This window comes from Ictidomys tridecemlineatus, chromosome 1 (assembly GCF_052094955.1).
Source record: "Ictidomys tridecemlineatus isolate mIctTri1 chromosome 1, mIctTri1.hap1, whole genome shotgun sequence".
Taxonomy (NCBI): Eukaryota; Metazoa; Chordata; class Mammalia; order Rodentia; family Sciuridae; genus Ictidomys; species Ictidomys tridecemlineatus.
Window position 1 is genome coordinate 247,504,572 of NC_135477.1, and position 26,764 is coordinate 247,531,335.

General features: G+C 36.1%; 1 protein-coding gene and 1 long non-coding RNA gene across 4 annotated transcripts in view; one reads left to right on the forward strand and one right to left on the reverse strand.

Moving 5' to 3' along the window:
* Prkaa1 (protein kinase AMP-activated catalytic subunit alpha 1) overlaps nt 1-24,094 on the reverse strand; it is a 37,911-nt gene extending 13,817 nt beyond the window's left edge. Inside the window, exons 1-6 of one of the 3 annotated variants that reach the window (XM_078017869.1) lie at nt 23,938-24,094; nt 12,370-12,511; nt 10,717-10,810; nt 10,253-10,297; nt 7,092-7,236; nt 5,155-5,242 (exon numbers count right to left, since the gene is read on the reverse strand). In XM_078017869.1, coding sequence (XP_077873995.1) covers nt 5,155-5,242; nt 7,092-7,236; nt 10,253-10,297; nt 10,717-10,810; nt 12,370-12,511; nt 23,938-24,064 — 641 coding nt within the window. In that variant the 5' untranslated portion in view covers nt 24,065-24,094. Of the gene's footprint in view, nt 1-5,154; nt 5,243-7,091; nt 7,237-10,252; nt 10,298-10,716; nt 10,811-12,369; nt 12,512-23,937 lie in introns of those variants that run through there. The other 2 variants (XM_078017870.1, XM_021726560.3) reach the window with 2 other exon arrangements.
* The window catches only part of LOC144365605 (uncharacterized), a 60,745-nt gene that overhangs the window by 18,027 nt on the left and 15,954 nt on the right, over nt 1-26,764 (forward strand). The gene's annotated exons all lie outside the window — the stretch shown is intronic.

Here is a 26,764-nt window from a genome sequence, read left to right on the forward strand (position 1 = left end):
TCTAGGGAGTTTCCAGAAGCCTTTGTCTGGGCCTACGGTCGCATCTTTGATCCCCCTTGTTCTGAGGCTTCAACCTCTTGGATGGCACAACTACTGGTTCCTCCAGCTCTCCAGCCTGCAGACAGCCATTGTAGACTATCCAGCTTCTGATTGTGCAAGCCAATCCAATAAATCTCACTTTTATAATCATATATCCTGTTAATTCTATTCCACTAGAGCATACAAAAGTTAATTATAAAATCTAGCAAACAAACTTATTTCTCTGTTTTTTTTCTTTCAGTAGTAAAACAGTTATTCCTTAAAAATTGTTTTCCAAGCTATTTTAAAAAGCTATCCTGTGCAAATATCCTCATGTTCTCTATGCTGATGGTTAGCAGATTGAGAGGGCAGAATTCTTACAATACTACAATCTCTAAAACATATAAATAAAGAGAGCATAAACGAAGTCAGAGGATTTATTTTTTTAATGGGGCACTATAATTCAACGTAAGAGGAAAATTTATTTTGATATATCTGTACACGCACAAAACATAATTTGGTCAATTTCATTCTCCAGAACCTCCCTATTTTCTACTGCACTGCTTTTTGCTCATGATTGCTTTGGATTTTCTGGATTTTTTATTCTTCCAAGTGAATTTTAGGCCTGCTTTTCCTAGTTCTGTGAAGAATGGCATTGGTATCTCGGTGGAGATTATACTGAATCTGTATATCACTTGTAATATGGCCATTTTTAACAATATCAATTCTACCTATTATTGAACACACGAGGCCTTTTTATCACTTAGTGTCTTCTTCAATTTCTTTCTTCAGTGATCTATAATTTTCATGGTAGAGGTTTTTTACCTCCTTGGTTAGATTTATTTCCAGTTTTTCATTTATTTGTTTTGAGATTACTATGGATGAAATTGATGAAATTATTTTCCTTATATCTTTTTCACCAGATTCATTATTGATGTATCATTACTATATACTAATTTTGTATTCCGCTACTTTTCTTTTTTTGTTTTAATTAGTTACACATGACAGTACAATGACCTTGACATATCATACATTTGAATCAGATGGGATATAATTTCTCATTTTTCTGAGTGTACAGGTTGCAGAATGATATTGGTCATGCAGTTGTATTCCACTACTTTTCTAAATATGTTTACCAGACTCAGAAGTTTTCTAGTGGAGTTTTTTGGTTCTTCTAAGTATAGGAATATATCAATTGCCAACAGTGATAATTTGATTTCTTCCTCACCTATCTGTAGCCCTTTTATTTCCTTCCCTTGGCAATTGCTCTGGCTAAAATTTCAAGTACTATATTCATTTTTGAGGGAAAGCTTTCAGTTTTTCTTCATTCAGTATGATGTTGGCTTTGTGTTTATCAATAAATAGCCCTTGTGGCTTTGAGGTAAGTTCCTTCTGTCCCTAGATTCTTCAGTGTTTTTATCATGAATGGCTGCTATTATGGTTAAGATATGGTGTCCCCCAAAAGCACATGTGTGTGGCAGTGCAAGAATTTTCAGAGGTAAAATTTGACTATGAGGTATGACCTAATCAGTGGATTAATCCAGCAATGTGAACTATCGAGGTGGTAACTATGAGCAGGTAGGATGTGGCTGGAGGAGAAAGGTCACTGGGGTCACGCTTTTGGGTTTATATTTTGTCTCTCTGGTTATTAGCAGAGCTCTCTCTCTGCTTCCTTGTTGCCATGTAGTAAGCTGCTTTCCTCTGCCATACCATTCTGCTTCAACTTGGGCCTAGAACTATGGAGTCAGCCATCTCTGAATTGAGATCTCAGAAACCATGAGCCAAAAAAAATTTTCCTTCTCTTTTTTTTTTTCAATGTCCTGATTCAACTTTGATGTATAGATATGTTACCTATTTCATGTACATTTTCCAATTTATTGGAATATAAGTTTTCAAAATAGTCCTAATAACCCTCTGGATTTCCATCATGTCTGTGGTGATATATCTGGTTTTCATGAGATAATTTAATTTCACTAATTTGGGCCTTTTTTCTTACTTTTGGTTAGTTTAAGGGTTTATCAATCTTGTTTGTCTTTTTAAAGAATGAACTGTTACTTTCACTGATCCTTCATATTTTTTTATTCCCTATTTCATTAATTTCAGCTCTGAAAATATTTCCTTTCTTCTATTGATTTTAGAATTGGTTTGTTATTTTTCTAGGAATGTAGATGCATCACAAGGTTGTTTATGTAGGATCTTCTTTGATTTTTTTCATGTAAGCACCCATAGCTATAAGTTTTTCTCTTAGAATCACTCAGAATGTCCTAAAACTTCTGGTATGCTGCATTCAAATTCAATTCTCAAAATCTTTGAATATCTCCCCAATTTCTTCTATTCATCCTTCAAAAGTGTATTGCTCAGTCTCCATGAGTTTCTATAGTTTCTTTACTTTTTCTTGCTGTTGATTTCTAATTTCAATCCATTATGATTTAATAAGATTCAAGGAATTATATCTATTTTTTTGTTACTTGCTAACATTTGCTTTAAAGCCTAAAATGTGGTCTCTTTTGGAGAAAGTTCCAGGAGCAGCTGAGAAAGATATTCAGTTGTTGGGTGAAATAATTCATTTATTCTGTAAGTTCACCTGCTATACAGTATTTTACACATCTGAAGTGTCTTTGCTAATTTTAAATCAGAATGATCTGAGAGGTGTGTGTTGAAATCACCCAGTACTATTTATTGTACTGGGATCTATCTGAGCATTTATATCAAGTAGTGTTTATTTTATGTAATTAAGTGAACTGACATTTGGGGCTTACACATTTACTATCATTATATCATTGTGCTGGATTGTTCCCATACCAGTATGTAGCAGTCTTCTTTTTCCCTTCTAATTCATTTTGGCTTGAAGTCTGCTTTGTCAGATATGAGAGTAGTTGCTACTGCTTGCTTTGAAGCTCCATTTGCAAGAAATATCATTTTCCATCTTTTCATTTCTGGCCTGTGGATCTCTTCACCTGAGAGGTCTATCTCTAGCAGGCAACACATAATTAGATCTTGTTTCAAATCCAATCTTCCAGTCTCTGTCTTTTAATTGGAGAGATAAGACCAAAATTTACATTCAATTTTATTACAGAAAGGTATTTATTATTTCCTACAACTTTCATTTATTTCTAATTGTTTAATCTAATCCTAATTCTCACATGCTAGTACTACTCTTCTAATATTTATTCTTCCCTAGGCGCTGTTGTTTTTTTTTATTGTTTTGTTTTTTATCTTCTTCATGTAGGATTTTTTAAAGTATATTCTGCTACATTGGCTTAGCAGTCCTGAATTCTTTCAGTTTATGATTACCTTGAAAGTTGTTTATTTCTTCTTTGATTCTGAAGGATAGCTTTGCTGGATATAGCAAACTTGGTTGAAGTTATTTTCTTTAAGGGCATAATGCATATCATTTCAAGCCCACCTGGATTCCAGAGTTTCTGCTTAGAAATTGAATGTTATTCCGACTGGTTTATCTCTAAATGTAAAATGATGTTTCTCTCTTGAGATTTTTAAAATTCTTATCCTTGTCCTGGATGTTAGACATTTTACTTATAAAGTATAGCAGAGAGTTTTGGTTTTGGTTTTGTCTATTTGGAGTTTTAAAGGTCTCCTATATCTTGGGAATTCATTTCATTTCCAAAATTTTAAAATGTTTCTGCTCTTGTTCCATTAAATGGGTTTATCTATGCCCTTAACCTGTATTTCTGGCTCCTGCCTCAATGCCAATTATTCTTAAGATTGTTCTCTTATATCAATCCCAGAGTTCTTTTTTATTCTTATTATAGATTCTTTCTTTCTTTTCTTTTTAATACCATCTGAATATTGGAGACTGGCAACCTTGCCTTTAAGATCTGAGATTCTGTCTTCTACTTGGCCTAATTCTTTGGAGGGACTTTCAACTTAATTTTTTATTTGATATTGAGTCTTTGGCTTCTAAGATTTTTATTTGACTCTTTTTCAGAATCTATTAAAATGCTCTTTAGTATCCTATAATTTCTCCCTCAGTTCATTCCTTAGATCTGTAAATTCATGAATCATTTTAACAACCAACTTTTTAATTTCTTTCTCGGATATTTTATTCATTTCAATTTCTGGATTCATTTGTTGGAAGATTATAAGTACATGGAGGCATCTTGTTTGCCTGCTTCACGATGTTTCTAAGGTCCTATATTGTACTTCTGTTGTGATAAATTCCATTTTCTCTTTTGTGGATTCTGTTTCCTTTTATAATGAGTAGTTATCTGTTCATAATAAGCCCTGGGCTGGGAGTTTATCTTAGCTTCAACACATAAAATCAGTATAATCAAAGTGCTAAGTTTTGGCCAGGTACAGTGGCATTTGCCTATAAGCCCAGCAGCTCAGGAGGCTGAGGCAGGAGGATCCTGAGTTCAAAGCCAGCCTCAGTAACTTAATGAGGCCCTAAGCAACTCATCAAGACTCTGTCTCTTAATAAAATATAAAAAAGGGCTGGGGATATAACTCCCTGGTTAAGCACTCCTGGATTCACTCTCTGGTACTAAAAAAAAAAGTGCTAAGTTTAACCACCCAGTACCCCTTTAAGAGGACAGTAACCACCAGTAGTAAAGATAATTTAAAAGCAAACCATATTAACTAAAGAAATGGAGTGAGAATTTGATGATTTTATAAATATTTCAGTCCAATTTCCCAAGAAACAGTTTCATTATGAAACCCAAATCTACTACAAAATACCATCTATTTGAAAAATTAAAGTACACATTACATTACACTTTCAATTCTTCATAGGTAAACCATAAACCAGTTCTAACTAGTGGGTATTTCTATATTACCCATGTTTTTCAGTGTCTTCACTACCTACACCTAAAACACATCAGCTTTAAATCTTCAATTTTTTCCACAAGGGAAAAAAAATTAAAGTACTCTCTTCTAAATGCTTTAACATAACATTAATTTTCAAGCCAACTTTGTACTCTATCTTAATCTTTTCCACTTATGTTTTATTCTTAAAAACAGAATACTTACAGATTAGAAATAAGCCTTATATTTCTTTCACTTATTAGAATTTAATGATACTGTATTTCTTTCCTTTCACTAGAATTAAATATGGCAAAATCTAGGAGAAAAAGTTAATTATTATAAATGTAATAGGAGTGGGATGGTATCAAATACTACCTTCCTGAAATTACTTCTGGTGCAGCATAGTTGGGTGAGCCACAACTTGTTCTTAAAAATTCACCATCTGACATCATGTTTGAAAGACCTGAAAGTGCACAAAAACAGCTAGTCAGGATTTCCTAAGGCCGAAAATAAAAACAAAAGCCCGTTAAACGCAATTGTTTTATTCCATGAATCATTTTCTGTGCTTCAACAAAATCATATCGTCTTTATTTCCAAATATTCTGCCACTATGCCCTAAAATGTATAAGTTATTTCAACTTTTAAAGTTAGTGTATTGTTAGAGCTTAATGAGTATATATTAAACTACTGGTTATTCTGTTTACTACATTGAACTTGTCATATATAAGCTTTATTAATATAGAAGCTTCTAGGGAAAATAATCTCAAATAGATGAGTAGAATGACTAAAATCTAAAGTTTCTATTAACTCAATTCTGATCCATCAAAAACAAAAACATAGCCGGGCACAGTGGCACACGCCTGTAAACCAAGCAGCCAGCAGCTCGGGAAGCTGAGGTAGGATATCAAGTTCAAAGTTAGTCTCAGCAACAGCAAGATGCTAAGCTACTCATGAAGACTCTGTTTCTAAATAAAACACAAAATAGGCTGGGGATGTGTTTCAGTGGTTGAGTGCCCCTGAGTTCAATCTCCAGTACCAAAAAAAAAAAACAAATCCAGTAATTTTTAATCTGAATGTTTCCTCATACTTGTACTCCAAAAGTAAATCTTTATCTTCTCAGAAATGTACTCTATATAAAGATACTCATGACAGCTCAGGAACAAGTAATTTCAAAGGAAAAAAATAAAACAAAAAATGTAGCTCAGGATTGTTAGCACTGTTTAGTAAATCACCAATTACAATATATGCAAGAAAGCTGAGAAAAATATCTACAAGAATTTCTTCTGATTTGAATTACAGCCAACCAAAATAAGAGTTTCAAAGATTCATTTTTCTCTGAGGTTCAATAATGTTAGGGGCAATCTATATATGAAATAAAATTAAATTCATAAATTGGGGCTAGTGTTATGGCTCAGCGTAGAATGCTCGCTCAGCATAGACCACTCGTCTAGCACATGAGAGGCACTGGGTTTGATCCTCAACACCACATACATACATACATACATACATAAATGTGTCCAACTACAACTTAAAAAAATACATCAAAATGTTTCTTAAGCAGATTTTCTTGCTGGGGATTGTGGCACATGCCTATGATCCTGGTGGCTCAGGAAGCCGAGGCAGGAGGATCTCAAGTTAACAGCCAGCCTCAGCAACTAAGTAAAGCTCTAAGCAACTTAGTGAGACAATGTCTCAGAATAAACAAAGTGGTTGAGCACCTCTGGGTTCAATTCCTGGTACCAAAAAAAAAAAAAAAAAAGAAAGAAAGAAATGAATTAGATTTTCTTATGTAGCTCACAGTCTTGCTTTCAATTTTTAAGGAATTCCATCCCACTCACTTTCCTTTCCATACTTGATCAAAAGAATATGCTGGAATAAGTTTGGTACTTTCTTTCATATGATCCATCTAATGCTGCCAACTTTAATTGTTTATCTACTATCATAAAATTCAATTTTAAAGAAATAAGTTTAAGAAATAGCAATAAAGCAGAGAAATATTCAACATTGATCCTAAAAAATGCTTTATTATTTCTTTAAAAACCCTTGATGAGTTGTTACTTTTATGCGATCAAATTTTATGCTTTTTCCGCAGCACCACCCACCAAAAATAATTTATGCTTTTTATCATTTAAATGTGATTCAACACATATAAAAATGCATAAAAATGAAGAAAGAATACCTTATTTTTTTCCTTTTTTCATGCTCATGCTTAGTGACAAAATGGGATACTTCTATTACATAAAAGCCATCTGAAGAATGCTACTTATCTTGTTAAACATAATGAACACATGAAACTGTAAAAATATCCTTACCAAAATCAGCTATCTTTGCATTCATGTGTGCATCAAGCAGGACATTTTCAGGTTTCAAATCTCTATGTACTACCATATGCCTGTGACAGTAATCCACACCAGAAAGGATTTGTTGGAACAGACGTCGACTTTCTTTTTCATCCAGCTAAGAAAAGCAGAGAAGTACAGGTGTGTCATTAAAAAACAAAACGAAGAAAAAACTCCTATCTATTATTCTTCAACTTATACAAACTGCCAAAATTCATGAAACCTTCCAGATGATCTTTGTTCATGAGATATTTTTGAAAAGGTAAGGAGATATATATGCCCAGCAAAACAAGAAATGTTAAGAGGATTTCTGGAACCCAAATCAGCAATTCAATTTTCTAATCCTATCATTTGCATATGAGTACATTTATCAGCTTGCAATCTCCTACATCTCATGACCTATTTCAAATAGTTTCAATTTCTAATTGAAACAAACTGGACATGTTTTTGCCTATAAATTAGAAACATTTAATCCTCCTTCCTTTTAACAAATATTTACTAAGCGCCTTCAATGTACTATATCATTTAATCATTGTTTATACAGCAATAGATAAAATAAAATCCCTAATCTAGTTGTCAAAAATAAGGCAACAAAAAAGTCAAGTAACATCAAGGAGTGACAGCACTCTGAAGAAAAATAAAGAGTAAGAGAAAGTGACGCTGGGAATGGGGGATACAACTTTATAAATAAGTAACATTTAAGCATTGTTAATGAATTAAAAAGCAGCCATATTATTATATATCCTGAAATTAAAAATGTTTTAATTATAACAAAAGAAAAATCTAAATTTGTCTCATAAATATAAAAGCATTTTTTAAAAATCAATGCTACAACTACCTTTGTAAAATTATTCTTAAAAATTTCTCTATTCAGGGCTGGGATGTGGCTCAAGTGGTAGCGTGCTCGCCTGGCATGCACGGGGTGCTGGGTTCGATCCTCAACACCACATAAAAATAAAAAATAAAGATATGTGTCCACCTAAAACTAGAAAATAAATATTAAAACAAAAAAATTTTCTCTATTCAGGACTGGAGTTGTGTCTTAGTTGTAGAACGTGTGCCTAACACATGTAAGGCACTGGGTTCAATCCTCAGCACCACATACTAAATAAAGTTATATAACTAAAATATTTTTTAAAACTTTCTCTATTCATATTTTCTTAAATTATGATGCTTTCTCAACATAGGTGATAACCATTACTTGCACATGCCTATTCCAAAGAAGTCATATTTTAAAAATAAGCTATTAATCTTCTAAGCAAAGAACTCTTACATGCAATGCTAACTCACGAATTAGCATTCTAAAATCAGAATTCCACAGCTTAACTGGCATGGATAATCTGAGAGAAAAGAAAAACTAGTAATTTCTTTTGAAAAATTAAAACTACTATTGAAGTGCTATATAATCCTTTGGGGAAAAAATACTAATATTTTAACAATTTAACACCTTTATTTCTTCAAATGAAAGTATGAGAGAAAAGGTATCTGTTCAAAATATGAAAATACAAAATATGAGACGTAAAATCAGTAGGTAGTTTACAAAAATAAAAAATACTACATTTTCAAAAACAGTATAAAAGAATGGAAGAGATTTTATGTAAAGGAAGATTAGAAAAGTGAAAGTATATTTCCAGTTCAACATCACAGACTACGTCTTTTACCTCCACTCCTTAAAATATCACTAAAATTACCTCAACAATAAAAATGGTATATAAAACATAAAGAAAAAGAGAAGAAATGGCAGTCATAAACAGGAATTCGTCAGTCATAAAGAGGAGTTATCACATTGGACAGTGGGTAAATGGTGATAAAGATTTAGCCAACAAGAAAAAGGTGAAACCTAAGCCTACGGGGGAGAACAAAATCATCAGCACACAGAATCCTGAAAAGGCTTAGAAAATGGAAGCATCACACACTTCTGAAGGCAGAAGTAAGAAGTGGGCTGAAAACAGGATAAATGATTGAAGTAAGGAGCCTTTAAATTCACCCCTATCAGGAAATAAGACCAATGGTTTACTCTAGTAAGACTGAATCAGTCTATCCTCAAGAACACCACACAGGAATGAGGCACTTTGAGGACACCATGTGGGTTAAGTGAAAGTCAACATATTAACTAGTGAAACTTTCCGCTTCCCCAATTAGCTCTGACAGCTCAACTAATACTTTCAAGAAAATTGGAAGTATCTTGTGCAGCAAATATCAGACCCAAGAAAAAATAGTTGTTATTACTGACATTGGTGTACACTAATAAAATGAATAGGTTCCTACCAATTCAACCTACAGGAAGGCCCACCAATCAGTTAAGACCTACCCCAATATGCTTGGTATTTAGTAGTTCACTCTTAAATGACAGTCAGGCCGTGAATGGATTAGTGGACAACTCTAAGAAGGGCCATGAACAAAAGATAGGCCATAAAATGAACAGAAAAAACTGATGAGCAAAAAGCACAGAAGGTACAGAAACAGTGCAAGGAATAGAAGACAACCATTTAAAAAAAAAAAAACTCTCATCCTCAACCAAGTAAGGTTACTACATCCATGGTGCAAAAAAATAGCAGACTTTCTAAAGAAAAGCTGATTTCAGAAAGCAAGATAAAACTCTGATATATCAAATATGAAAGCTGACATTTTAATATGCAAAAGGAAAAACTGAAAAACATCCCACAATGCAAAACACAATGGCCAAGAAATGAAAATGGAAGTAAAAAGATGAAGACATCAATTCAACTTGTGCCTGTTTCCAATTTTCTAGGCAGAGCTTTTCTGGGGGATGGGCAGAGAAACAGATAAAGGGAATACCTGAAATATAAATGAACCATGTTAAGAAACAGTAAACTAAAAATTAACTTGGTTATTGAGTTTGATTTTGATTAAAGTAAACATATGCTATACAAAATGAATGAATGAATGAATGAATGAATGAATGAATGAATAATATATGTAAGTTTACACTGGGAATGTGAAAAATTGTTTTCTCAGTGCTAAGCACAGCTTTCACAAGGGGATTTTGTGTACCAGATAACCTGGGTATGAGAAAAAATATGGAGAGTGAGCAATGTTCAGTTTTTATATCTGTACTTATGGTACTGTTCATGATCCTTCCAGCTCTAAATTCTTTTAAGTCTAATTCCTACCTCCTTCATGGAGCCTGTTCTTACTACTCCAGGTACATCAGATTTCTGAAACCAAAAAATGAATGCAATTTAATGTGGCTAGGGTTGACTAGCAAGCCTAGATCTTTAAGTATTTAATAATATATTGTTAGGATTAATTATATCATTCAAGATACATATTTAAAGTATTTATGTATCCCAAAAGCATAAGTTCAAGGATTATGAGTTCTGGAGTCTTGATCCAACTCTGTCATTGATAAAGCATGTGAACTGGAGCAAATGTATACACTATGAGGCTCAATAGGCATATCTGTTAAGTAAGCTAAACAGGTTGTATAGTCTAACTGTAATCTATGATTCTAGACAAATATATAACTAATGGAACTGGTTATAAACTAGACCTCTTTAAACTTTTCTGACATTTGAGTGCCAGTAAGGGATAACGGGAGTTACAAAACATACAGGATTAAATCAGAACTGCTTACCCTTCCATTTTTACAGATATAATCAAATAGCTCTCCTCCTGAGACATATTCCATCACCATGAAAATATCAGATGGTGTACTGATGACCTGGTACCTGGTGAGAGAAAACATTATCTACTAATATTAAAACATGTATATTCATTCATTCAATAATATTTAGTACACCTATAATATACCAGGTACTATGCTAGGAGCTGGGAAAACTGCAGGGAACAGAACAAATTCTTTGCTCTTGTGATGTTCATAGTCCAGAAGAAAGGAAACAGACACTAAATAAATGAGCAGTATCTCAGGTGGCACAACATGCTATGAACAGAAATAAAGCAAAATCTACACAGAATGCTCAAGAAAGGCTTCTAATAAAAAAGTATTTGAGCAGAGCCTAGAGGAAGTAAAGGAACAAACTATGCCATTATCTGGGAGGAGGTGAACCAGGCAGAGGGAACAAAAAGTACAAAGGTCCCAGTAAGCCTGCTTGGCATGTTCAAGAAATGGGAAGGCGGCATAGGTAGAGTAACCTGGGAGAGAACTAGGATGTGAAGCAAAAGAATAACTACAGGCCAAAGGACACAGAACTTTACAAGCCATGAAAAGGCTTTGACTTTCACTTGAAGGAGGATGAAAAGGTATTGAAGATTTTTAAGTAATCTTATGATCTGGCATTTTAGGATAAGTGGCAGCAAGGTGAAGAAGTGAGTGTGGAGGCTAAAGGCTATTACAGTAGTCCATGAAACAGATGAAAGTGGTTCAGATCAGTTAGATGATGATAAGAACTGAGAAACAGATCAGAAAGATATTTTGAGGGAAAAGATGAAATGGATGGTAGAAACTGAGAGAAATAGGGAGGTTAAGGATGTTTCCTAAGTTTTTGTCCTGCAACTAACTATACTGCGATGGCAAAAACTGTGGGAAGAGCAGGTTTTAGAGGGTAACAAAGAGTTCAGATTTGACCATGCAGAGTTTGAAATGTCTTGTGGACATCCAAACACAGACTAAAAGTAAACAGTTCACACAGTAGTCCAGAGTTTGCAGAAGAGGTTTCAAAGAAGGAAATGTGCATTTAGGGTCACCAGCATGTGGGTGATATTTGAAACCACTTTAACACATGAAAAGAGTTAGTGAAACAAATTTCAGTTTCAGCCACTTCAACAAATACATCTGAACACATTTCAATTGTAGCCTATGTAATAAAGGAGGAGCTGAGCAATAAATAGGTTATTTGCAAACCCAGTACAGTAAGATAATGGCTTTTTGAAATATTAGATTTCTGAAATTTTGATATTCATATGATCAAATATAAGAATATGGGGAAAACCCCTTCCTAGTGTATTACCTCTAGTAAGGCTAATTGATAATATATGGAAATTTGGAGGCTGAGATTTTTACATCAAATCAACTGTTGGTTCCATAACAAAGAAGTACTAAACATTATCTATTAGAAGGGCATCTATCTGTTCAGAAGACAGGAAAGAATGAGGACAACAGTACCATGTACAAGGTTAAAACATGAAGACAGGCATAACTGACAATGAATGAAGTTAGATAAATACATGAACAAGAAGAAATTTTTCAGGAAACAGGATGAAATGTCAGTCATCTTTCTCAAAGTGATGAAAAGATGAATGGACTACATTTAATATAAATAGAGCTTACAGCTTAATTATATGAGGATGCCTGAAAAGCTTGAGGTTTTGAATTTCTCTGCGGATCTTTCCCACCACATCCAGGCTTCGAATCTTCTGTCGATTGAGTATCTTCACAGCAACTTTATGCCCAGTCAATTCATGTTTACCAACTGTAAGAGAAATAATTTTAATAAATTAGTGCCACTCTTGATTAATAATATATATTTAGATATTCTAAGAATAATCTTAGCATTCTCAGAATATACTTGAGCAGATTTAAATATTTTTTTCTCTTCTACCTAATTTTACTACTAAAGGTTTAGATGTTTATGAGTGATTCAGGGGGCTGGGGTTGTGGCTCAGTGGTAGAGCGCTTGCCTCGCATGTGTGAGGCCCTGGATTCGATTCTCAGCACCACATAAAAATAAATAAATATAATAAAAGTATAAAAATGCTTTTAAAAAAAGTGATTCAATAGGAAAACAAATAGTAGTTTCTCTGAGATAATAAAGCTAGAAAACCAAGAGGATGGAAAAAGACTTCCTTTTTGCTGTATGCTTGTGTCCTTTTAAATTCTTTTTTCTTTTTTTTTTAAACTATCATACATATTAATTTGAACCTTTTATCTTTTGGTGTACAGTTCTATGAATTTTAACACATGTAAAAACTGGTGTAACCACCATACTAATCATATGATACAGAACAGTTACATTATCCCCCCTAAAAACTTCCTCATGGCATAGCCGTATTTTCCCTATCGGTAGCTTCTTGATACTTTTCAATCTTTTTTCATGGACATGTGTTTTTTCATTTTCAAATATGAAGTTTTTTTTTAAAGTGGGTTTTTTTTAAGTTTTTTTTTTTAAAGAGAGAGTGAGAGATGGAGAGAGAGAGAGAGTTTTTTTTTTAGAGAGAGAGAGAGAGAGAGAATTTTTAATATTTATTTTTTAGTTCTCGGCGGACACAACATCTTTGTTGGTATGTGGTGCTGAGGATCGAACCCGGGCCGCACGCATGCCAGGCGAGCGCGCTACCGCTTGAGCCAAATCCCCAGCCCAGAGAGAGAATTTTTTAATATTTTTTTTTTTTTTTAGTTTTCGGCAGACACAACATCTTTGTTCATATGTGGTGCTGAGGATCGAACCCGGGCCACACGCATGCCAGGCGAGTGCACTACCGCTTGAGCCACATCCCCAACCCTTAAAAAGTGGTTTTATCTTTAAATTTTGATGCTATGCCTACACAGACAATAAACGGTGATAGAATTTAGATACTGTTATAGAAGCAAAGTCTCACAAAATTTAACTTCTGTGCATCCTTTCAAGAACCTACTAATAAATATATAATCCATCAAAACCAGTCAGGAAACCACAAAAGATGATATGAAGTCCAGAAAAGAAGTAATATAATAAGTGATAAAAATTAAGAGAATCCCCAATGATGACAAAGAAAGTTACAGATAACAGATGTGTAGAACATCTAAAAGGCAACAGATTCATATAGGAAAGCAAGAGACCTTAGATAGTTGTTGGAAACAGAGGGGTTGAAAGTACAGAAACACTGTAATGAGATTTTTTCAAAGCAATAGAAGATATGAGAAATTCAGCACTAGGTCAAAGAAAACTTGAAAAGAAAAAAGAAAAAAAAAAGGGGGGAGGGGGATGAGGTAATTTATTAACTCATGGAAAATATTAAAGAGGTCATAAAAAACAAAGTATAATCTGTTGGCTTACCAAATATTATTGGCTTAGCAAACAGTATTTATCATAATTATGAAAACAATAAATAAATTTTTTAAGTATGATATAACTATATTAGAAAATGGCGTCTACAGAAAAGACAGAAGTTAGAAAAATCTATGATAGTTGTTGAAATAAATTGTAGAAATCAAGCATATTCGGGCTGGGATTGTAGGTCAGTGGTACAGTGCTTGCCTAAAATGTGTGAGGCACTGGATTTTATCCTCAGTAGTGACTCCACATAAATAAATAAATGTATTTTTAAAAAGAGAAATCAAACACATTCGAATTTCTAATAAGGTTTTCTCCAATCTCTAGTACCAATTAGATGTGATTAAGTGCAAACTTAACTTAAACCCCAATTGGGGAAGTACGTTTTTTCTAAGAACTATTTTACTGATAACTGAAGAAAAAATAATCTCATCTCTCCCAAATACCCTCCAAAGTTTCAAGCTTTCATTTAATACGACTTTTTGGCTATATAGCTAAAACAGGACTGGAAAATGGTGACAAAAGTGAATAACACTAGCAGAGTCAGACCTGAGAAGAATACTAGAACAGAATCCATTTGAGCCTGAACACAAATTCATCATAAACCAACCAGTTGCCTATTGATCCTATTCATCTGAACATCAGCCTAAATTAACCTTAAGACTAATTGGGACTTATCCAAAACTGTGGACATATATTCTGTCCATAACTAAGGAATTGGAAATAGAAGATTCGAAACATTCTTGCAATAATATATATTTAGGTACATTTTAAGAATAGTAATCTTAGCATTCTCAGAAAATACTTGAGCAGATTTAGATATTTTTTTCTCTTCTAATTTTACTCCTAAAGGTTTAGATGTTTCAGAGTGATTCAGTGGAAAAACATAAATAGTAGTTTCTCTTTCATAGTTCATTCATTTGCATTATGTATTATTAAGATATATACCTTACTAGTTAATATTTATGGCATACCCACTTTGTACTTAAACACACTCTAACCCTCACCAATTCTGAAGACTGATATTACCAACAACATTTTACATGAAACCGAAGCACAGAACAGATTGAAATAACTTGCCAACTAACACAGCAAGTAAGTGTCGAAGCCAAAACTTCAACTCAGGTCTGACTCAAAAACTCACACTTTTTCCAAAACTGGAAAGTGAAATGGGATAAAATTTTTTTAAAAAGATAATCCTCAAGAAGACATTATATGATATAATAATACAAATATATACATCCTTTTAATAAAACAAAAGCTGAACATATCAAAGGAATCTTTCATTTTATACTCTCATATTTTTTGAAACTATAGACTGAACTTCCCCTTATTAATAAGAACTATTATAAAATTTCATTCTTTCATTTGACCTTTTTCTTTTATCAAAGCACAAATATAGCCTACTGAAAGCATGCCTCATATCAATTTCAACATCTTAAGATAGCAGAGACTTTTTTGTGTTTGTGGTGCTAGGGATTAAACCCAGGGCCTTGTGCATGCGAGGCAAGCACTCTACCAGCTGAGCTATATTCCCAGCCCAGCACAGAAATTTTAATACATTCTCTCAAAGCAATTTAAGTTACCCCAAAACTGAAGTATTGTAAAAGAGAAACAAAGAACATAAAACAGAAAGCATAAGAAATACATAATAGTAAGTGCAGTGAGATGAAGAGTATCCCTTATAAATTCATGTCAACCTGGAAACTCAGAATGTTATCTTATTTGGAAATAGGTCTTTACAGATATAATTACTTAAGGATCTCAATATGAAATCATTCTGGATTTAGGATGAGCTCTATTACCTAATGACTGATGTCCTTATAAGAGAGAACACAAACACAGACACAAAAGGTAGCCATGTGACCACAGAAGCAGAGACTGGAGTGATACTACCATAAGTCAAGGAACAGCAGGAGCCACCAGAAGCTGGAAGAGGCAAGATGCAGACTCTCCATTAGTGCCTTGCCTTGTGAGGGAATGTGGCCCTACTAACCCCTTGATTTCAGACTTCTGACCTTAGATTTCGAGAGAATAATCTTCTGTTTTAAACCATCGAGTGCACTTTGTTACTACAGCCCTAACAAACTGATTCAACCAAGTTTATCAATTTAAAAGTGCATTTTCTAATATTCACCATTAAAATTAACAAATTAACAAAAGCAATCTTTTCTGAAAACTGGCTTTCCAAACTGTACTGGACATGCCCAAGATTTCTTAAATGGAACATACTACATGATGACAAGGACAAATAAATGTTCAGCTTGAATGATCATAATCACCAATTACTACCTTATGCTCACACAATGCTATCCAGCCAGAGGACTTCTTGCTCTTGGTATACTACATTCCTGCTCCGGTGGTTTACTGCCTTTTTTTTTTTTTTCTTTCTTTTCTTCTCTTTTATTTTTGGTACTGGGGATTGAACTCAGGGGTGCTTTACCACTCAGCTATGTGCCCAGCCCTTTTTGTCCTTTATTTTGAGATAAGGCCCTGCTAAGGTGCTTAAGGTCTCTCTCTAAATTGCTGAGGCTGGCTTCAAACTTGCACTCCTCCTCCCTCAGCCTTCCCAAGATGCTGAAATTACAAATATGTGCCACTGTGCCTGGTAGTTAATGCCATTTGAAGTTGTACCCCATCCTTTGCAGCCCTATCAGGAGTCAACTCCTACCGACCCTTTTCCAACTATCTGTGTTTGATGGGCTACAATAGTCATAAAACTAAAATTATAACAGAATCTAAAGCATATTGTATAACACACCAGGACTGGAGACTATCCACAGAAAGAGATTTCCTAAGTCTGGGAAAGGATGTTTACTGTCCCTTTTGGAGGCTATGTTTATTAACAATTCTGAGAAGTCCTATAGTAAAAAAAGTCTCATAGTAAAGAAACCTGTTAAATTTTAACTTGGCTTTTCTTTTTTGGAGGGAAAAGGGGAGCAATTTGGGCATTTTATTTCTATTTGAGTATTAAATCCCTAGAAAAAGAATCCAAAGATTTTCTCTCCTGTGTTTTTTTTTTTTTAAAGAGAGAGTGAGAGGGGAGAGAGAGAGAGAGAGAGAGAGAGAGAGAGAGAGAGAGAGAGAGAGAGAATTTTTAATCTTTATTTTTTAGTTCTCGGCGGACACAACATCTTTGTTGGTATGTGGTGCTGAGGATCGAACCCGGGCCGCACGCATGCCAGGCGAGCGCGCTACCGCTTGAGCCACATCCCCAGCCCCTCTCTCCTGTGTTTTCATCTTGCTTCTTTAGGGCCCATGATACCAGCCAAGGTGGTCATTACAATGAATCCAAACTGATATGCCATTTTTGAGGCAGGATAATCAGTTCCCATTATTGAGGAGCACATCAAATCTGGGGTTGATCTATCCATACTTGCTTAAACTGCCTGTGAAGTTCACAAGAATTTTCCCAGATCTGGAATCATCAATGATTTTGAATTAACCAATGTTACTAAACTTCACTATCAGTTAGAAACCAGATGATGACTCTGCAGCACTGCCTAATAAGAACCTACTGTTGGTCTCTTTTCAACAGTGGATGATCTTGAGAGCATCAGTGAGGACATTCTTGTACACTATTATGGCAACATGAAGAGATGAATGAAAGAGCCCAATCTTAATTTGATACAAGTTTTTCTCTCTAAAATTTTGAAACAATGTCCCAGCAGTGATGGCTCTCTTTCATAGTAAGCTTTATTCCCTCCAATTATGCATTCTTCCCTTCCCTCATTCATGCCAACAAAATCTTGGTAATTTTTATAATTTGTTACATTATCCTTATTTATAGGAAAAGAAATAATTGCTTTAAACCCAATCATCAACATACTTTCAACATTAAAATTTCAGTGGCATAATACTTTTTTAAAATATAGTATCTTGCCGGGCCCAGTGATGCATGCCTGTAATCCCAGCGGCTCAAGAGGCTGAGAGGCAGGAAGATCTCAAGTTCAAAACCAGCCTCAGCAACAGCAAGGTGCTAAACAACTCAGTGACTCTCAGTAAAATACAAAATAGGGCTGGGGATGTGGCTCAGTGGCTAGATGCCCCTGAGTTCAATCTTAATGATAAGGGTATAGTTCAGTGATACTCTGCTTGCCTAGTATATGCAAAGACCAAGCTTTTGATCCCCCGAACCTTAAAAATGTGTGTGTGTATATGTGTGTGTTCATAGTCTTAAGAGTTTAGGAAACAACCATATTTTCATATGCAGGGTTCACAATAAACCTAAGCAGATATTATCTTATTCTCAGCCAGGAGTACATGCCTATAATTCCAGGTACTCAGAGGTTGAGGCAGGAAATCTGTAAATTGGAAGCCAATATGGGAAAATTAGCAAGATACTGTCTCAAATAAAAAGGGCTGCTAATGCAGCTCAGTGGTATTGCCTAGCACAGTAAAGGCTCTGGGTTCAATCCACAATACCATTAAAAAGAAAAAGAGAGAAAGAGAGAGAGAGAGATTGATTTTATAATTTGTCAAAGCAATGTTACTGTGATCAAGCTGGGACTTTTGATTCCAAGTCTTCTGACCTATTTACCCTATCCCACTAGCACTATGCAGTAACAAGGGAAAAAGTCTTGGCACAGTATTAAAACCAAACTGTTTTCTCAAAACTGGGCTAAAGATTCTCCACTGAGTAAACTCAGTTGCTGGCAAATTAACTGTAGTTCCACAGTCAATCAATGCAATCAATGAAAGTAGTAAATTTATTTTGTCAGGAATATGTATTTCTAAGGGATTTCCCCCATTTTTTTTAAATATTTATTTTTCAGTTGTAGTTGTCAATACCTTTATTTTATTTATTTATTTTTATGTGGTGCTGAGGATCAAACCCAGGGCCTTGCCCATGCTACCACTGAGCCACAACCCCAGCCCTCCCCCATTTTTTCAAAGCTCAAAACTTGACACTTCTGACTGTCACTATTTTACCACAGTGTTAAACAAGTACTTTATCCATGGAAGATTTGCTTGTCACCCACAGCAAAGGTTACCAGCATTTACATGTCTGTCTCACAAGAATAGCAGATTAATCATCTATATCTTAGCTAACAACCATGTTATTACTCTCTAAGGGAACTTTGTCTAAAATATAGAACATTGTAACAAATGCTCTTCTAATCAGATATGTAATCCTGGTTCTTCTAATCAGATAAGTAATTCTGAAGTGAAACAAGATCACACTTGAGAGGATTTTAACAGGCCAGAAGTGCCACAATGAGAGAAATATCTACTGAAGATATTCTAGCCACCTAACCATTTTGTTCCCATTCTAAAATTAAAAGGATGAAAATTTCACTCTGAAAAAACTTAGTGAAATAACAATACTGGAGAAGAGTGAGCTTTAAAAGCTACAGATAGAAATTTGAGAAAACTACCTTTTATAAAACAGAACATTTCAGGCATATAAAAAGGCATGCCAAATATTAGATACTACCACCAGTTTACGCAATAAAACACTGCAGATATAACTGAAGCACTGTATGATTCCTCCCAGATTCCATTCTCCTTAATGTCTCTCAGAGGTAACCACTACTCTGGATTTGGTGTTTATTTCCCACAGATGTATATATTTTTATTTCATAAGTATGAATCTGTTTAAAAAAAAACAGTAACATTGTTTTTCATATTTATTTTAGAAATTTAATATTTATATATTTTGAAAACATGTCTGCCTACACACACAAAAGAACATATAATATCACCAGCTATCTAGTTTCCAGACACATAATACATGTATAAAAGCAGTCACACATATAAATTTGCCCTGCCTTTTAAACATAAAAGATTGGCAAACTACATACAAAGTTTTACTTTTTCCTCATAAAACACACCTGGGAAATCATTCTCTTAAATTATATAAATTCCTCACTATTTTTCCCTTTAATGTTCTTTTTCAATTTTTTTTTTTTAGTTGTAGATGGACACAATATTTTGTTTATTTATTTTTATGTGGTGCTGAGGATCCAACCCGGGTACCGCCCGTGCCAGGCAAGCGCTCTACCGCTGAGCCACAACCCCAGCCCTTAGCTCGCCCTTTAATGCTTATTTGCAAACATTTCACTGTATGGATAAACCATAATTTATGTATTGTCCCACTAGAAAGGTTACTTCCAAACTTTTGTATTAGAAATATGGCAATGAATAATCCATTATTCCAAACACGTGAGTACATCTATAAAACACATTCCTAGCAGTTGAAGCGCTAGGTTAATTTTAGTAAATGCTGTCACACTCTATAGAGGTGGTACCAATTTAAACTCTCACCAACACTGGGTAAGTGTTGTGCATGTTCTTAAAATTTATATAAATCACATTCATCTGCATGTTCTTTTACAATCTGCTTTTGAGATTCACTCATGTTTGATACACACACACACACTCTACATATACACTGTGCACATATATGTGTTTGTGTGTGTATGTGTGTGTGTGTGTGTGTGTGTATATATATAATTCACATATAGATTTTTTTTTTTACTTAAGGGATTTTTAAATTTTTCCTGTGATTCATATAGAGAAGTTACCTATGAACCTGAAATTGCAGTTTTATGTAGAAACTCACCAATTTAATAAATAGGCTACATGTATAAACAATTCAGTTGTCAATCACACACCCAACGTACTAAAGAGATCATCTTCTTCATCCCCAGCACCACTAAAATAATAAATAAAAAAGAGATCATCTTCTCTAGAAAAACTTACCAAAATTTCCATATTAATGTAACAGTATCATGACTCATTGTTTATTCCATTTTTTAATAATTACTCCACCAAAGGAGATAGGGAACAGACCCCCAAAAAGAAGTAGACACTAAAATCTTAATAATCAAAGGGATGTGGAGGAGAGTTGGGCTTGGTGGTACATGCCTATAATCCCAACAACCCCTGAGGGTAAGGCAGGAGGATGGCCAAGTTTGAGGTCAGTCTCAGCAATTTAGCAAGGCCCTAAGCAACTTAGTGAGACCCTATCTCAAAATAAAAAATAAAAAGGGGGTGTTTCTCAGTGGTTAAGCACTGCTGGGTTCAATCTGTGGTACCAAAAAAATTTAAAAAGACACCTAAAAATGGTAATAATTCAAGCATAATCCTAAACTAACCTTAGTTTTCTGTTCAAACTCTACTTTCAAAATGCTACCATTAAACAGCTGAACTTTTTTTTAGTCTATAAAAGAAAACAAAACAATCACTATGAATTTATAGCCCTAATCCTCTAAAAATTAAATTTGCTTTAACCATAGGGTATCATACTGCAAATTTTTCTGCACATCAACATCATATATCTTCTATCAATTCTTTTTCTTTAAGTTTACCAATGTGTACAACTAATTTCAAAAGCTTGACCTATTTAAATTATCTCAATAGGAATATATGGTTAATCCTATTATTATAAGAATTCTTGTCACATTAACACTGGTATTAGTTACCAATGTGTCCACTATAGTGGCTACTTTTTCCTGCTCACTGAGCATCCATGTCCTCCTTTCTCTAACCTTAATAATACCAATTTCTTTCTGTTTACCCTGTCCCCCTAAACTATTCAAGTACTTAAGAAAAAGATAACCCTACACACACACACACACACACACACACACACACACACACATCCAAGGGTGAGCCATATTCCTCCAATGTAATGCTATTCTCTTTCTGGTGCTTAAGCCAATAGGTACATGGCCAGAGGGACTGGATGAGCCAATAACACAAGAGAAAGGTTGGGCTTCCTAGTTATGAAGAAAGAACCAGAGAATTGGATTTTCTATTAGTGGTGGCAGAAAGCATCCCAACTATTTCACAACATAAAAAAATGAACTAGTTGAAGATTTTGACGAACATCAACTAATATGTTTATGAACAAATTTAATCATGACCATGAAGTCTATGATTTATTGAGGAATATTGACTTTTCAATATTTGAGGAGGTTGTTGACTTTGACAGAATGTAGTATTTCAGAGAGGAATGTGTAGGTGGAGAAAACAAAGTTTAAGAAAGAGCAGTCACTGGAGAGAAAATGTCACAGACACATCATAGATCAAATTCAGAAATGAAAAATGTTTTCCTAAAAAAAGAAAGAAAAATGTTTTCCTTTCCTATATGCTGTGCTAAACATGAAAACAGACCTGACTACACTCAGGTCTATTATTAAGGGAATGATGACCACCATAATCCAAGCAGAACTCTGGGAAGGGATGAAGGCATCAAGTCTGTCTTCTCACTATTTTAGGAACATTAATGAGCATTTCTTAGTTGTAACCTTCTGCAGTTTACAACTGCTAACAATTAAAAAAAAATACCATCATCAAAACTAAATTTAAAACTTCAAGAGCACAGAAACATCTTACTGACCTAATACAGACCAACCCTAATACTGTTATTACCCTATTCTGGCATTTGCTTCTTACTTCCTAACATTGTCGGCTTTGGTGATTTTCATAAAATTTAGGCAACTGCTTCCCTATAAAGTACAGAGCAATTTTCCAGTCCTATGACTCAGGAAGAGCAAGAGAAGGAAAAGTTCTCCTCTTCCATTCCTTAATAACATCAGAAATATGTTTATTTAGCTCTGGAACAGCAAAGTTCAGTTCACTGTAAAATTTTTCACAAAGATTGTTTTTTCTTTCAAGTCAAATGTTATACTAAGAGCTTAGTATATACAAACCATAGCTGATCATTTCCCCAAAGCCAATGCATATATTATTTTTATCAGTTCCAAACTTCCTTAGTCTCAATACCTAATAACAAAGCCAAATATTTTAAAGAAAAAAAAAATATGGGGGCTGGGGATGTGGCTCAAGCGGTAGCGCGCTCGCCTGGCATGCGTGCGGCCCGGGTTCGATCCTCAGCACCACATACCAACAAAGATGTTGTGTCCGCCGAGAACTAAAAAAAAATAAATATTAAAAATTCTCTCTCTCTCTCTCTCTCTCTCTCTCTCTCTCTCTCCTCTCTCACTCTCTCTTTAAAAAAAAAAAATATGTATGGACTACAAAGTTTGCAATTAAACTCTTTGTGCCGGAATTGGTAGACTAGAGAATAATTTCCAGGACACCTGTGCTGTTACCCAAGGATAGATGTCCAGTCAAACTATTTGTTAAGATATAATATCCTTTGAAAACAAATGGAAACGAACTGTACTAACAGACTAATAACTACTATCTGGAAGCAATAACTCTCCTACCTAGCAGGTTTGGCATACTAACTGAAAAATTCCTGATAGTTTAAAAAACTGTAGGCACTGGAGTCTGCCTTCGGAATGTAAACCACGTAAAGCAAATACAGGACCAGTGTGTATTCATTGCTTTGCTCTGAAGAGAATCCAGGGTCCTTTCCGACAAAATGGCTATTTTTAACATACATAATTCTGTAGGCTACCCCACAGCGACCTAACGTTGGGGAGAACATTTCATACTCAGTTAACGGCAGGGGCAGGTAAGTCGTCAGCTCCTCGAGGGAACGGAAATACAGACACCCCGTGGGGCGACCGAGGCAGAGATGGGCTGGCCCGAAGCCAAGGGGGCACCACCCGGCGAACAGAAGGCGCCTCTGGGGCTGGGCGCCGACACCCCGGCGCCCGCCACAGCTTGCGGAGCGCGCCCGGGAAAGTTCGCACCTGGAGGCATCGCCGCCGCCGCCGCCACTCGCCAGCCCCTCCAGCCGCCGCTCCGTCGCCATGGCGACCGACCCCCACCCGCCCCCACCGGGTCCCGGGGCCGCACGCCGCGGGCTGCGCCCCGGTCGGAGCCGGGACAGGGGCTGCCCAGCTCGGAGGCGAGCCACGCCGAGCGCGGGGGAGGATGAAGAGGTGCGAGAAGAGGAAGTCGCCCGGCTCCGGGCCGGGACCCAGCCGGGCCCCGGGGGTCCTCACCCTTCACTTTGCCGAAGGTGCCGACGCCCAGCGTGTCTCCCAGGATGTAGTGGCCGATCTTCACCCGCCCGTCGTGTTTCTGCTTCTCGGCTGTCGCCATCTTTCTCCAGGAACTGAGTCTGCGCATGGCGCCGCGGGAGGGGGCGGAGGGGGTGGGTAGGGCCGCGCCGGGGGCGGGCGGGGAGGGGGTGGGGACGCGGGAGGGCAGCCGCGGAGCTGGGCCGCCGCCCTGCGCCGCCCGCCCAGGCCCCGCAGCCGGCCGTCGGGCGCAGACGCTCCCCCTGGCGGGGCGGGCGGCGGGCGCCGGGAGAGGCGGCGGCGCTCCCATCTCGCCCCGCATCCCTTTCGCGGCCGCACGCTCCCACCTGCGCGCGCGGCGGGGGGGGGCTCCTAGAGTGAGAAGGGTGGCATCCCCGCTCCCTTCTTCACCGACGGAGCCTCTGCCCGCGATGGTCTCCCCTAATGACCACTCCCGCGTCTGGGGTCGGGGTACATCTTTCCGAGGGGAAAATGAGCACTGGGCAAGACGGCTCCGTGATGCGGATATTGCTGGTTACTAGAGCGGCGTGAATTGAGACATGGCAGGGGACACCGCCCTGCCACTGCGTTCTAACCCTGGTGCTCATTCTCTTTTCTTCTCCGATGAAATCTAGAAGCCACAAGGAATTTCCACTTGTGTCTTGACCATTTCCCTCCCGCTACTCTATTTTTACTGTTGAGCCAGAAAGTTTCTGCTGGGCACCGTCTTGGTGGTCTTTTCCTCTGGATGATGTCCTGAAATTTCGAAATTCTCTGTTGCAAGGAGGAGGCTGGGGATGAATGTGTATGTGGGAAGGGGGATGTTATCCAGTACTTATAATGTAGAGGAATTAATAATGTTAGATATCTATGACATATACTTTCACTGCACTAAAAAGGCTTATAGTTACATCGGCCAGACTGGCAAATATTTATTGTACCTGCAGTGAGTCAGAATAAGTCTACTGTTTATAAATGGAACCATAACATGTTACAGGGAAAGTAAAGTATGATTATTTGTAGTAGTTTTCAAGTGAGTTTGTTATTCAATTCTACTCAAGTGTGTCATCAAAAAAAAAAAAAAGTTTATATGTTCTCAGGTTTTCCAGGCTCGTGGGCAAAAAAAAATCGCACTCTTCATGAATGAGGATGAAAAAAATAAAAGACCAAAAATATCATTTTTATTCCCAATGAAAACTATCTAGTTCCCTGGTTGTTCCCTCTTTTTTTGTTTATGAAACCAAAATAACACATTAAGCACTGTCTGATTCCAAGGAAAGTGTTGCAGGGGAAACAAAAGTCCTTGTCTTTGAGCTTAGAATTGCACCACATTAGCAGACAACAGCATCACCTAGCCTTGAATAATCCCAAATTCCTAATGTATTATGGATTGCACTTATTTTGGAAGGTAGAAAGTTAAGAAATCTTTGATTATGATACATTGAATGGCAGGCAAGAGAAGTTACTGGCTTCTTCATCTTTACCTGTTTACCTTGTGACTTTCGGTAGCTGAGGCTTCTTCTTCTCCTTCTCTTTCTTTCTTCCTACTGGTTATTGAACCCAGGGGATCTTTACCACTGAGATATATCCGCGGCCCTTTTTATTGAATTTTGAGACAGGGTCTCACTAAGTTTCTGAGGCTGGCTTCAAACTTTATGATCCTTGCTAGGAGTACAAGCATACATGTCACCACACCCATCTCTTTTGGGATCACTAACTGTAAATCCAGTTATCTCTGGATTCTATTTTGGGATCTAAGAAACCTTAATTTCATCCCCTCCCCATCGGAAATAGCATCTTAAGTTATAGAGAACTTGCATCATGTTTAGAATTTAACCAGGAAGTTTCTGCTATTTTTTAACCTAAAAAATAATTTTAAATTACCACAAAATACCTCAGTTCTGTGCTAATTAAATTAAGTTTCTTGCATAAGGGCAAACTGAAACTGAACTTGGCATATCCATTTGCCAATCTGTTCATGAAACTATGAAGACTTGAAAAAGTAACAATACATTTTTTTCCAGAAGCATCTATTTGTTGCTGTTTTGTGTTATTGTCAGATATATTTCTCTCACAAATATAATTAAAGATTGCTGAAGAAATAAAAAGCCTAGAATCACAGATCAAAATGTTGCATAGGAACTTAGAGATTATCTTATCTGGTTTTCCACAGTCTCAATTTAAGCAACTTTAACTGCTTGATGTTTTGAGGATTTTTTTTAATGTTGAGTAAAACCTGTGTCCAATTAACAGGTTGCAAGAAGTAACATAAGTTTCCTCTATTCCTTTGCTTTTTCTTTCCTTCATTCCTATTTTTAAAATTTTTATCACATTTTTTCACTCTTTCATTCTTCCATAAACCCATCCCCCAAACTTCACTTTTCTTCAAGTGTTTGTTTACTACCAGACATTATGAAATTTTTAAAACTTTATTTTCAAAAAAAAGAAAGAAAGAAAAGAAAGGCTTGATGCCTACCTTGAAGAAAGGTTTACAATGGCCATTCTCTGTATTTCCCTGACCCCAACCAGGATAAATATTATTCACATGGCTCAACATTTCTCCAGGGTGGAACCAAAGATATGTTAGACAGTGGCTTATACCCAGCTTTCTGACCTATCTGTTGTAACTTTACCCCTACCTCAGCAAAGTATATTGGAATATAAGTGGACAGTAGTTACATTATAAAAGTAACCTGAATCCACTTTATTTTAAAAGAGGGGGAAAGTAAAACTGTTTGCAAAACTAAGTACTTCAGCTTTTTATTAGTGCAAATAAGTGCAACACTGATGAAGAAATACCAGGATGATC